The 12,581-nt window shown below is 40.4% G+C and overlaps 2 protein-coding genes across 4 annotated transcripts in view; both read right to left on the bottom strand.

Annotated features, from left to right (window-relative positions):
* Positions 1-880: 880 nt before the first annotated feature.
* Positions 881-2,944, bottom strand: LOC309714946 (L-threonyl-[L-threonyl-carrier protein] 4-chlorinase). Its single transcript, XM_082547684.1, has 7 exons — positions 2,895-2,944; positions 2,346-2,536; positions 1,884-2,136; positions 1,713-1,804; positions 1,465-1,604; positions 1,266-1,370; positions 881-1,166 (listed from the first exon to the last, which is right to left on the bottom strand). Exons 2-7 carry the CDS (start codon positions 2,473-2,475, stop codon positions 1,080-1,082), a joined length of 807 nt encoding a protein of 268 aa, XP_082403810.1. The 5' UTR covers positions 2,476-2,536; positions 2,895-2,944; the 3' UTR covers positions 881-1,079.
* Positions 2,945-3,957: 1,013 nt separating this feature from the next.
* The window catches only part of LOC309716260 (uncharacterized protein), an 89,083-nt gene continuing 80,459 nt past the window's right edge, over positions 3,958-12,581 (bottom strand). For 2 of the 3 annotated variants that reach the window (XM_082549958.1, XM_082549959.1), the window contains 7 exons: positions 12,429-12,534; positions 7,988-8,138; positions 7,421-7,564; positions 7,109-7,237; positions 6,758-6,988; positions 6,380-6,505; positions 3,958-6,004 (listed from right to left, as the gene is read on the bottom strand). In XM_082549958.1, coding sequence (XP_082406084.1) covers positions 5,777-6,004; positions 6,380-6,505; positions 6,758-6,988; positions 7,109-7,237; positions 7,421-7,564; positions 7,988-8,138; positions 12,429-12,534 — 1,115 coding nt within the window. In that variant the 3' untranslated portion in view covers positions 3,958-5,776. Of the gene's footprint in view, positions 6,005-6,379; positions 6,506-6,757; positions 6,989-7,108; positions 7,238-7,420; positions 7,565-7,987; positions 8,139-8,840; positions 8,865-12,428; positions 12,535-12,581 lie in introns of those variants that run through there. The other variant, XM_082549960.1, reaches the window with a different exon arrangement.

Genomic DNA, 12,581 nt, shown 5'->3' with positions numbered 1-12,581 from the left:
TCTGTCATGGTTTGGGTTGCATTTCAGCCAGTAGTGCTGGAGATCTTGCAAAACACTGATTCATTTTTCAGTATGAAAATGATCCCAAATACACAGCTGTAAAAGGGTACCCGGAAAAGCCCTATGCAACACTATCATCAGCCATGGATTGGCCTCCCCAGAGTCCAGACCTCAACAAGCAGTGTGGGATTATAATGACAGAGAATGGAACAAAAAGGCAGCCGACATTCAGAGAAGAGCTTTGAGTGTCCTTCAAGAAATCTAGATAGCTATTCCTGAAAACTACTTAAAGAATTTACAAGAAATCTGCCTACAAGAGTTCAGGCTGTTTTGAAGAATAAAGGTGATCACACCAAATATTTAGTTTCAAGCTTGTTAGAATATAAAATATAATTCCATTTGTATTACCTATTAGCCATTTTGCTAGGAAAATATACAGAACCGAGGGTTGGCTCAAGCATTTTGCACAGTACTGTTTATAATAACAGCTGTATGAGCATCTCTGTTTATGATGAGAATTGAACAGGAAAATGCAAAAATTTAAGAGTCAATAAGTTTAATTTCACAAAGTAGACTTCACTCTGCTTTGTGCATTAAATAAGAATGTAACAGCGCTTTGTGTAAAAAAAAAAAAGAAAGAAAAGTTTTTACTGTTGAACTCGGTCTAAATTTATAACAAATCTGTTACACCAAGTAAACATCCTGAATTGGCTTTTGGCATATTGTAGATTTTTCGTCATTAATATGATATAAAGATTTTAGTTGGAAAGCAAAATCGCCGTGAGTCTCTTTTGTTTGTATGCAATTTGTCATTTATTTCAAATTTTACAAACCAGTTTATGGCACAAAACAGTTTCTACACATTCAATTATTTAATTAATTCATGATATAGAGTTAAAGGAATTTAAACACAGCAAGTTATGTCAAAAAATGACAGAAATGTGATAAATATATCAATAATCTGAAATTTGATTTGATTATAAAACTTAAACATTTGCTTTAACAACACATTATATTTCTGTAACATATATTAACTCCTGGTCTTGCAAATTGGACTGTAGTCACATGAATACTTATATTCATGTGCTTTTGTTGGAGAAATGATTGAATGCGTCTGTCCCGCTGACCAACTTTGTTGCATGAAACTTCCTTGGACGATCAGGATCCTAAGAAACAGAAGTAAAATAAGTAAGTAAAACAGTAAAACAGAAAAATACAAGAGGAAACTCTGATTCTTTCAAAACAGGGAAAAACGTCGGCCTTACCTCTGTGGGGTAAGCACAGGTGGGAACGTAACGGATCACAAACCCACAGCGTCTCTTTTGTGATGTGTTGGCATCACTTGCATGCACAAGGAGTCCATCATGAATCTATATGTTAAAGAAACAAAAGGTCATTCATTCAACATACAATGTCTTTATCCTCATTTACAGCCTTTTAAGTTAAGAATAAAACCGAACTCACAGACATCTGTCCAGCTAACAGAGGGCATAACACAGCTTCCTCCACCTGCACCAGCTCCTCTGGGATCTCCTGGTTCACTGACAGCATGTTCCCAGGGCGGAGGGCTTGGCGATGGGGCAACATGCCTGAGCAGTGGCTGCCTACAGGAGGCAAAGCTCAACACTGTGAGTAAGACTGCTGATTTTAGAAAGCACATTTTATAGCAAGTTGTATAAAAGAAAAACAAAACACTAAAGCAGATGAAATACCTGGGATAACCCGCAGGGCACCGTTTTCTTTTAGTGAGTCATCCAAAGCAAGCCACACAGAAAGAACAGGGCCGCCAGTGATACCCCAGTACCTGAACAAACAATTAGAGTTAGGCATAGGAAAGCAAAACAAACACGTGTTTGCTTCTTTGTCTGTTGAGTAAAATTTACCTCATGTCCTGATGCCAGGCCACGTATGGAAGTTCATCTTTTTCAGCGTGCCCATTGCTTTGGGCAATTGTTTCCTCCTTGGCTGGTTTGACCGATGCTGGGTATTTGCAGATGAAGCGGGAATCCAGCAGGATCACATCTGGGCCCAAGACGGCTGTGATCACTTGCAGGATGTGAGGGTGCTTGGTCAGGTTCATCACCCATGGATACTGGAGGTGAGCATTGTGAAGGCTGTACTGCGTGTACTCAGTACCTGGATATATGTATAAACATAACACAGCTTTCCTTAGAAAAAACAGGGCAAAATTTAGTCTACTAGTTTTAATTACTTTTATGCATATTCGTACTTTTAGAAGATAAATTCAACTCATTAATGATCTGTTGCTACTTTTTCCTCAACTGTCTTTTCTGCACTAGCATTGTCTTGTTACCCATCTCTCTTCATCGCTGTGTGCTACTTACCAAATTCCATCTCCAACTTAGAAAAGGCATCTCTTGCTTCCCTCAGCTCTGTCTCATTCAGCACAGGCAGTGCCGAGAGGAAGCCCTGCTGGTTGTAGCTCTCTCGCAGTTTCTCTGTGGATGCAGTCATCTCTGCAGGACTTGTCTCACAGACGATGGCTAAGGCTTTTTCAGAATTTATAATGTAGAAGCTGTTTGTTGAGGTGGTATTTAAGGGGTAGAGAAGATATAGAAAAGTTGGTAAGGCAAAACAGTTCCTGTTTTCCTTCGTGTTTTCAGCGACATAAAAATAAAAAAGTCCTGCCCACTTGCCATGATGGGTGAAAATAAACCATATAAACAATGTTTGTTCTGTGGACTAAAGCAAATTAAGAAAACACCCTACAGAGATGCAAAACTGACTTATTTTTCTGGAGTGGCAAAACCACAGTAAAAAACAAGTAAAATAAGAAATGTATAACTTGGTGAAATGTGGAGAATATACCACAGGGAATACAGCTGTTATTATTAACCATAACTGCTGGAGTAAATGTGTTAATAGCATCACACCTGTGCACTGTTCAGTCTTCAGTTGGTGTCTCTCCAAGTCTGGATCCTGGATGCTCTCCAATGCTTCTGCTGCACAGATTTATATAGTGTACAACCCACCTTCCAAGGACCTCCTCTCTGTGTCATCGTAAAACGTCTTTGATTTGAAATTGTGCCACACAGTGATTGTCACATTCCATCCTTTTGAGGTCAATGAATACCAGAGCAGTGAACGATTTTACCATCAGGAAAAAGAAATTGTATCTTAAAGGTGTGACATGTTGTGAAACAAAAACCTTTCAAGCAACATGAATTCATTGACTAAATGCCCTCGCTCATCACAACCTTTTGTTCAACACGTTCTTTTCCTTGTCAGGAATTTACAGAATGAGGAACCGATGAGAAAAAGACATACTTCATATTGTGCATAATGATGGTGTGAAGATGTTTTATTTTTCTCTGTCCTTTCCTATTATATCAGTGGTGCTGTGTAAAAGTTTTGAACCAAGCCTCTTCTGTCCTTAAACAATAGGTAAAAATCCATGAAAGATTTGAGACAAGATTTCAAGAATACATCTGGTGCTTCAGTTAAACCATCTGCTCTTCACTGAAGCCTCATCAGAAATGGTCTCTGTGAAGGGTGGCTGTCAAGAAGCTATTCATAATGAAGGGAAAGAGGGAGAAAAGGGTAAGATATCCCGAATTATATAAGAACTGGACTGACAGCTATGCCCATATGTAAACTTCTGAGCACATCTGTGGGCAGCAGGTCAAGATAGACGTAAAACAGTGAGTTTCTACAGCAATCTGTAACACACGGTGAAGGCTCCGTCATGGTTTGGGGCTGCATTTCAGCCACTGGTGTTTGGGCTCTTGTCCAGATTGATGTCAGTACCTCTTTTGATCCACCGTAAAACACCATCTGGAAAGCACCTGGTTGCGAACGGCTTAATTATTCACCATGGCAAAAAATCCCAAACACAGTGCCAATGCAATAAAAGCATAACCTTGTAACCATAACCATAACTTGTGTCATTATATTTCAATGATAAAAGCTGATAAAAAGACCAAACTAGAGTCAAGGTCTTGTGGGAAAATTAATAACAATATATTTTATTCATAAACTGGAAAACAGGGATAAATGAGCAGCGTAGAAGCAACCCATCAGTTTGAGGATGCAGATCGGTTTCAGTGTGACAAAGAGCAGCTTCCACAGTGACTTCCTTCTATCACTTTGGTGCTGACAAGCAATTGTCCTTTTAAATATATCTGTGAAAATCAATTAATCAGTGACCAAATAAACGTAACGACCCTTTAATACAAAGACAGGCAACCTTTCACAGTCTGTTACAAAAACCTAGAAGTATGCAGTGGAAAATCTTGTTTAGGAAAACCCCTCCAGTCACTCTTTCTGGTTTCAGTGACGACAAAGACCACTTAGCAGTAAAAACGTGCAGCAGCCCTAACTGCTTCCTTCAGACTGCAAAGATATTAATCTCTGAGGAAAAAAACCCACTCAACCTTCCTTGTACAACTTTCTGAAATTGCAAATAGGTTTGATGGTTCAGTGCAATGCGTCCACTGAAGAACCACATAAACGGCACAGCTGTGTTGGTATTCTGAATCAATGCGAATACATGTATTAAAATTGATCATCAAATCATGCTTTATTTTATAATGTTTACTAATTGGCTAATAACTGCTTTGTATATTAGCCAATTAGTATCTATGAACATTACACAGATAGCTTAATAAAGCCACAACTGTCATTTATGAATCCATATGAGAATAAATAATTTGTAATGCATATATAAGCATTATTATGATGACTAGTATGACGCTAAACCTTATGTTAATAACATAACATAACACCTTGTCTGTGTTTGTGAGATGTCAGGAATGATCATTGATCAGTAAAAGCATGAATGTACTACAAAACCACCAACACCATGGTATATGCAATATATGCCATTTAAACAATCTTTAATTACACAAACTAATAAAAATATAATTGTTAGTGATATTAATTATCTGTATCTTTAATTAAACATTATAGATATTAAATGACCTTTTACAAAAAAGGGTTACACAAAAGTGTTGCAATGAAGTGAAAGATTCAAAAGGCAACTTAAATATGTTAATCCTAATAAAAGCATATTTACACTTTATCGGAAACATGAAACGATGCAAGTGTGATGAACTACACTCATAAATCATGCCTGATTTTGACTAAACTATCTATACAGGCACATCTTCAATCAATATCAGTCCCGCATTGCTAAATTATTAAGTTATAAGTTAAGTTATGTGGGTAAGTGATCGAGTTAGCACAGCTGAAAACTGTCATGTTAAGTAACAACGTCATTATAGTTTCAAAATATTCCTTAAAAATAAAAGAAAGAACCTTCTTCTGAAACTTGTCTGGTTATGTTTGTTCTAAGTGATGATGTCATATGTACAGCAGTGTGTAGCTACTTCCTTTCACAAACCAGCACATTCGTGCACAAACAGTGAAGCTGTCAGCTGAGGATCTGTGATCTTTGTTTAGCTCAAACTACAGTTTTTGGTTCACTCATCTTCTCGCTCAGTTCTGGTCTCCTACTTCTCTTTCTGTTCTTTTTGTTTCAGTTTCTCTTCGGCTGTGAAGGGAATATTTCATAAGGTTGTTCTTTTTACACTATAAGGAAACTTCAAACTTGCAGCAGTGAGAGTTATGTACACACTGGCAAATGTTTGTGCTGAAGTGCTTAAAAAATTACATGAAGAGTTTTACTTTGTCTAATGATGCTTTTCCAGACGAGACTTAGTACTCAAGATCCTTTGCGAGCTGCTGACACATTTAGTGAGTCTGATGTTACCAGGCACTCATTTTCTGTAAACATGGCTCACTTTCCCTCTAAGTGTCACACTGACTCTTTGTCCCTGTTTGGGTGCTTTGGGCAGAGTGGGTGGTGCTGTTTCCTTTTCTCTCCATTTTGTGGTCTCTTGTCGCCCCCTAGCAGCTGCTGCTCATTATTACAGCGGTGGATGAGCACAGGGTTTTTGTTTTCAGACGTCTTCTGTAACAGCAGCCTCTGCAGCATCTGTTTGTCCGACCGCTCCCGTCTGAAGTCATCCTCATATATCTTAAGCTGATGAGAAAAACACACGAGATTCCAGTGACAAACACATCTTTAAGACATTCAGGTCGAAGCTGAAAGGGGTTTAATCCGTATATTGTTTTATTTGGAGCAGCTGTGGATTAATCATATATGCCTACTACAATATGTTTAAACATATTACATAAATAAAAATATGGCATTAAAGTCTCTAGTTTGACACTATAAGCCAAAAGAAATAACCAGTCACTGCATGAATTTTCTGTTTGTTCACATTTATTTTGCAAGGTTTGCATCAAGATCAGACAGCAGGCAGGTTTCATAATCTTTGCTTAAGGGATTTAAGTATGAATGTGGGTGTGTTCGCCTGTGTGAGTGTGTACTCTTGTGCATAGACAAAAACACTACCTGTTCTTGCAGTAGTGCCACCTGTTGGCGCATCTCCTCTCTCTTCTTCCTCAGCCTTCGGTTCTCCTGCAGCGTGTGCTTGTGGTCGTTGTGCTCTGTCTGATATTCTGCCTCATATATCTCAGTCTGCTGACACAAGACAAAAACACGGCAGCGAGCCATCGTTAAAGCCGTATTTTGCAATCTGCGGACGCTTATTATTATGAATGTCTGCGCGGCACAGAGCCACCACTTGGTGGTGCCGTTCACCGCTTCATTGAAGTCTCTTTCAGCATTAAGCAAATCTTTCCCTGGCAACAGTGAGTCGACATCAATTCTGCTCTCCTCTCATTAGAAACAGACACATTTCTGGAAGCTGTGCAGAAGAGAGCAGCCCACCTGACATCTCAGTGCCTCCAGCTGCTCTTTTAAATCATGCACTTCTTGCTTGGAGTTTTCCAGCACTCCTAGTGGGGAACTGCTGGCCTGGCCTTTTCGCTGATACTCAGCCTCTGGGCTGGTAGAAGCTGGGAAAAAGGAGGGTGAAGGGTTTTGCGCAGAGCCGCAAGACAGGTCAGGATGACTTCCGGGGCCCAGAGCTGGACCTCGCATCACAGTAGTAAAGCTTCCCTTTGATGAAAAAAAAAAAGACAAAGAGATGAGCAACACTGTGATCATACAACTGAAAAAAAGAAAAGAAAATGCACAATGCGATCAGGTACAGGTGAGACCCTCTGACAGGAGCAATACCGGTTTGGCAGGTGTGAAGTCTCTCCCTGGGTGGTGCAACCTGCTCTCCAGCAGCCTGATATATTCTTGCAGCTCTTGGTTCTTCTTTAGCTCCTGCATCAATGCTTGCTCATAGTACTCCTTTGCACTCTGCAATCCCAAATATAGCAATAAATATCACACATGCAAACCACATCTATTATCGATGGCTATTTAAAACAGCTGCAAGATAACTGTTTAGGAATCCCCTCGTCTACGACACCCACTTCTCAGTATATAAGCAAATGCCCGGAATAAGTTGTGCGGTGGTGGTGTGTTAGCGCTTGCATTTACCTGCTGATGTTCAACTTTGAGGAGCAGTCTGTTGTTTAGCTGTTTGATTGCGCTGTTCTCCAGCTCCAAAGCCTCCAGCCTGTGCTGTAGACGCAGCGTGGCACTGCGGTACACCTGGTCCCAGTCCTCGTTCAGCTTCATCAGCTGTGACACATCATCATGACCATCATCATCACACAACAGTCATTACTGCCAAGGCCTCCACTGCAGTAATCAATAGCTTCGTTCATTTAATCTTTACTGCCGTCACTCTGTCTGTCGTCACAACAATGCTGGCATCACAAACTGAAGCCGGGCACTTCATTCTTACTCTAAATGCATTAGTTACCCCCCCCCCTCGGTTTCCTTTTTTTTATTAAGAAGCAACTAATTAAAATCAGGAAGCCCTGGTTGTATAATAGTGAAAAATTGAACTCAAATGATGGTTCTTCACAGCTTTGCAGCAATTTTCACACAACACCCACAGTTCTCCTCTGGTTTTCAGAGAGAACTAAATGTAATTGCCAACATCAGCAATAAAATGCGGGCCAGTGGAGAATATGTGCCGGTTTTAATGCGATGCTGTACCTCCTTGTTGACTCTGCGGAGCTCAGTGTTCTTGTTGAGCAGCAGCAGCTTTTCCTGGTCAGTCGAGGTGACTGTCAGACTCTCTGTGATCAGAGTCACCTGCTCCTCTGTGGACAGCAGCCTGTCAGCCACGGGACTCTCCTCCTGCACCCTGCACACCGACACACAGATGCTGTTTACACATGCATACATACCAGAGGAGGATATGGAGTTTGCCTTAAATAAAATCACGATCAAGAACATCAGAAAAGGATTTCCATTAATAAGCCAGCACATGTACACTTAAAAAAAAGTCAAGGTACTTTTGAACGCCCACTCCCGTAGAGTGCACTTACAGGGAATCGAATAGGAGCCATTATGCACACCCACGCACACGCACACACACACACACACACACACACACACACAAATGCATAGTCACATTATGTACTCAAAATACTCAGGCACACACACACACACAGAGCGATGTTCTTCTCAGTGTCTCTCCTGGCATATCAAAGTTTGTTTACTATCCGATGTATCTGCGCATTGATAGCCCATGGAAACAACGTGGGTGATGATCCCTGGAAAATGCACTTTTCTATTGAACTGCACGCAGGAACGAAAAATATTTGCAAGGTCTAATTAGTCAAACTAGCTTCCTTTCTACCAGCTCTGATAGGAGCTCTACTTAAAAAGAAACAGCTAAGCAGTCAAAAGGGGGAGAAGAAGCCCGAGGGTGGGGAGGTGGGGTATCTGCTCACAGAGGAACACACAAAACAGTGAACGCAGGCCGCAGGGCTTCTTAACACAAAAATACTGCCGCAACCTCACAGAGCTAAGTACAACAAAGAATAACAATTTGCGATCATACCTCATTCCCCTCAAGGCTAAACTCCTCCGCAAACACATGCTTTCATCCACTTATGTTCAGTGTCCTGCTATGTGAAAATCTGTGTTACACAATTTCAGAAAGCAGCAAGGCAATAGCCACAAATAGGAACAAGGAAGTCTAAACATGAGCAAAATGGCACAATGGGTTAACTTTTGAATCAGAATCAGAATCAGAATCAGAATACTTTATTGATCCCTGGGGGAAATTATTTTTTGTTACAGTGCTCCATTTTAAACCAACATTAAGACAAGACAGACAATACGCTAACTAAGAATAGTACAATATATACATATATATACATACATACATACATAAGTCACTTATAAATAAATATTTGGAAAAGAAACATGTGTAGTTGTAGCAGCAAACAGTGTGTTAAGTGGATGCGTTGTACAGGGAGATGGCCACAGGCAGGAATGATTTCCTGTGTCGTTCAGTGGTGCTTTTCGGTAATCTCAGTCTCTCACTGAACGAGCTCCTGTGACTGACCAACATGTCATGGAGTGGGTGGGAGGTGTTATCCAACATTGTCTTTATCTTGGACAGCATCCGCCTCTCCGACATCACCTTGAGGGAGTCCAGCTCCATCCCCACAACATTGCTGGCCTTACGGATCAGTTTATTAAGTCTGTTGGCATCTGCGACCCTCAGCCTGCTCCCCCAGCATGCAACAGCATAGAGGATCGCACTGGCCACCACAGACTCATAGAAAATCCTCAGCATTTTCTGGCAGATGTTGAAGGACCTCAGTCGCCTCAAAAAATAGAGACGACTCTGGCCCTTCCTGTAAAGTGCTGTGGTAAAGTGAAGCTATTACTATTATTACTATTGCTACAAAGACTCTTTTTATATATAAATGTGATGTAATCTGTTAAAATAAATAAACCATACATCCATTTTCTTCCATTATCCATTTCAGGGTTGCTGAAGCTAGTGCTGTGCAATACTGCACACATGGTATCAAACTGATACCAAGTAAATACAGGGCCAGTGTTGCTGATACAGTACTGATACCTGTGAAGACGGCGTATGCAGGAGAGAGCAGTGTAGTTCTCTTCTCGTGTCTAGTCTGTTCCTTGGTTTCGTCTCTGCCTTGTCATCAGTGCCTCTTGTTTTCGTCTGTCTCCGAGTTTTGTTATCCTTTATCTCCCTGGTCATGTCCCCGTGTTTGTCTGATTTCCCTCTGCTTTCATGTTTATTCATCTGTGGTCCAGTACTATGTGAAATTCATGTGTCTCGGTCTTGATCGAGTGTGCTGTTTCCTGTTTTACTTTGGTAGCCTCCTGCCTGTGTACTGTCTCCCTTTGTTCTTTGCCGTGTTCTCCCTCATGATGTATGAGTTTACATCCATGCGTACATCCCTACAGTAGTTTAGTTAGTCGTTGTTCTCTGTTGTTTTTTAAGTGTTGAGTAAAGCTGTGATTTTTACTTTACTTTTGTCTTCCTAGTTCTGCATTTGGGTGACAGAAACTGGGATTTCTGGAGATTTTGGTGATCTGGAATGCAAATGTACCTTTCTCTAAAGCACTTTGGGTTGGCTTCTCTTGTTTAAAGCTGTAAATCTGCTATAGGCCATAAATAACATGTGTTATGTTTGTGGTATATTTCTTTTAATTTCCAAAAAATGATTATCTGGTTCGATCTGCCCACCTCTAGCTGAAGCCTATCTCAGCTGTCAGAGGTTGAGAGGGCGTAGTCAGGGCTGATAGAGATAGGACAGTGGGAATCCCCCCAAACCTGGCTACCAGGAAGTCAAAGTACATGTAAAAAGGCCCCAGCTACCAGATTCAAACCCTACTTGGACCTACTACTAACCTTTATTTAAATAGATAACTTTGCTGTCAGGTAAATCAGCTTCTCTAATGGGACTATACATTCTGTGTCCTCTCGTGATTATAGGAACAGTATTAAGGGAAGTTTTTTTTTTTTTATTATTTTCATTCTATGTCCAGTGTTACTAATTTTGGGCACCAGCAACATTTTAGTTTAGCTTAGCAACGACAAAACAAACCTCAAAAGTTCCTCCAAATACACCAGTGCCCTGTATAACCTCTCTTAGTAATCAAAGTTCATTTAAAAACTATGCTTTTCTAAGAACTGCTGAAAGCTCTGGATAACAAAATAAATGTTGTTAACAACACTCAGAACAGTGACTTTTCCCTTGTTCTCTGAAAAGGTGATATTTTCAAAAAACATTGAGGAAATTCTGCAAAAGTTCCTTTGGTACGTTTAAAATGCTCAAAGCCTGTTCTGAGATTTGAAACGGTTATTATACAAAAAGCAAGTGTATCCATGGTTAAAACTGCTTGTCTAATTTTACACTGTGCCATCTGTCATATTTCTGGGCTCAACGAGAGCACAAAGGGCTTTAGCACAGACTGTTTATGGTCACTAATAGGGAAATCAGCTACAATGAACCCTCTGCTCTGCAGTTTGGGAGGTGCAGTATGAGGGAAGAAGCTGTAAAGAAACACAATGAAATGAAACAGAGCCTAACTTTAGTGGCCACTGCGGCATTAAATACAAATGCACCCATGCCAAAAACCCTGTCTTGGCAAGCTAACACTGTGTATTCAGCCATCCCACTGAAGCAACTATGCTCCATGTCTCCCTGATACAGAGCTTTTTCTCTTCCAGCTTTGACAGTCGATACACACTCCGTGACCCAGTTTCACTAAGTTTTCAATCATATGCCATCTCGGAAGGACACCAAAATGCTACTGCCTTCTGCGGCAATATGGTAATTTACTGTCATGGCATATAATAAAGAGGTAGACAGAAAAAAATCTTTCCTTCTTGCTGGTAACCCTGACAAATATCACTCTACTTGTGCGTGGGGTGGCCACAGTTAAAGCCCCACAGGAGGAGGCGGACGAGGCTGATTTTAAGACTCATCATATGGGTAAATACTGTGATAAAGTGTACCCACCCCCCATTGAGAAGAAAGAATATTAGTCACACGCATATGTTTTATATGTACCATGAAATAAGTGTAAGAAACATAAAAGACACTTAAATGATACTTTTTAAAAGTTTGATTTCTTGACATTAAGCAAGAAATGACATTTTGGTGGTATTTCTATTTAAACCAAGTCTTGCGAAACAGTGAACTGAAGCCTACGTTTTTTTGGTGATCTCATGGGAAACTCCGCAGTTACTCTTTATTCCTCCTCTCGCTGAGGGGAACTTCCTCGTAAAACTACACAAATATCTTTAAAAACATGTCACTTAAAAGGTTTTTATCTACAATGGGACTTTGAGTCTTTTTAAAGCATTTCTAAAATTTATTGTATACCTCGGGGTCTGAAACTATGTACTTTTTTTTAGGTGGACAGAAACTCAGCACCCCTTGGACACTATAGGTAGCCATCTATGCAATCCTGCCTACATAAATCTTACCATGAGTGGATTTGAGGCTGTGATTGATAAGATAAGATAAGATAAGCTTTATTAGTCCCACATGTGGGAAATTTGTTGATTATGATTTACCGCATATTTTCCTGTTTTTGTTTCTATTTCATACGTAGAAATACACACACACGCACTCACACACACTTACACACTCACCATAACTCTTCTTCAGCTGATTTGGGTTCCTGTTGGCTCTGAGGAAGGCTGCTGTCACTTTTAGGTGAAGCATCTTTCTGTCCTCCTGTTGGTTCTCCTTCTGCTGCTGAAGATGATAACGAGGAGGAAGATGACAAAGACAGCAGATCTCCG

This window comes from Aulonocara stuartgranti, assembly GCF_965226115.1.
Source record: "Aulonocara stuartgranti genome assembly, chromosome: 2".
In the NCBI taxonomy this organism is placed as follows: domain Eukaryota; kingdom Metazoa; phylum Chordata; class Actinopteri; order Cichliformes; family Cichlidae; genus Aulonocara; species Aulonocara stuartgranti.
Note: the sequence above shows the minus strand (reverse complement) of the source record. Positions and strands in the feature narration are given on the sequence as shown.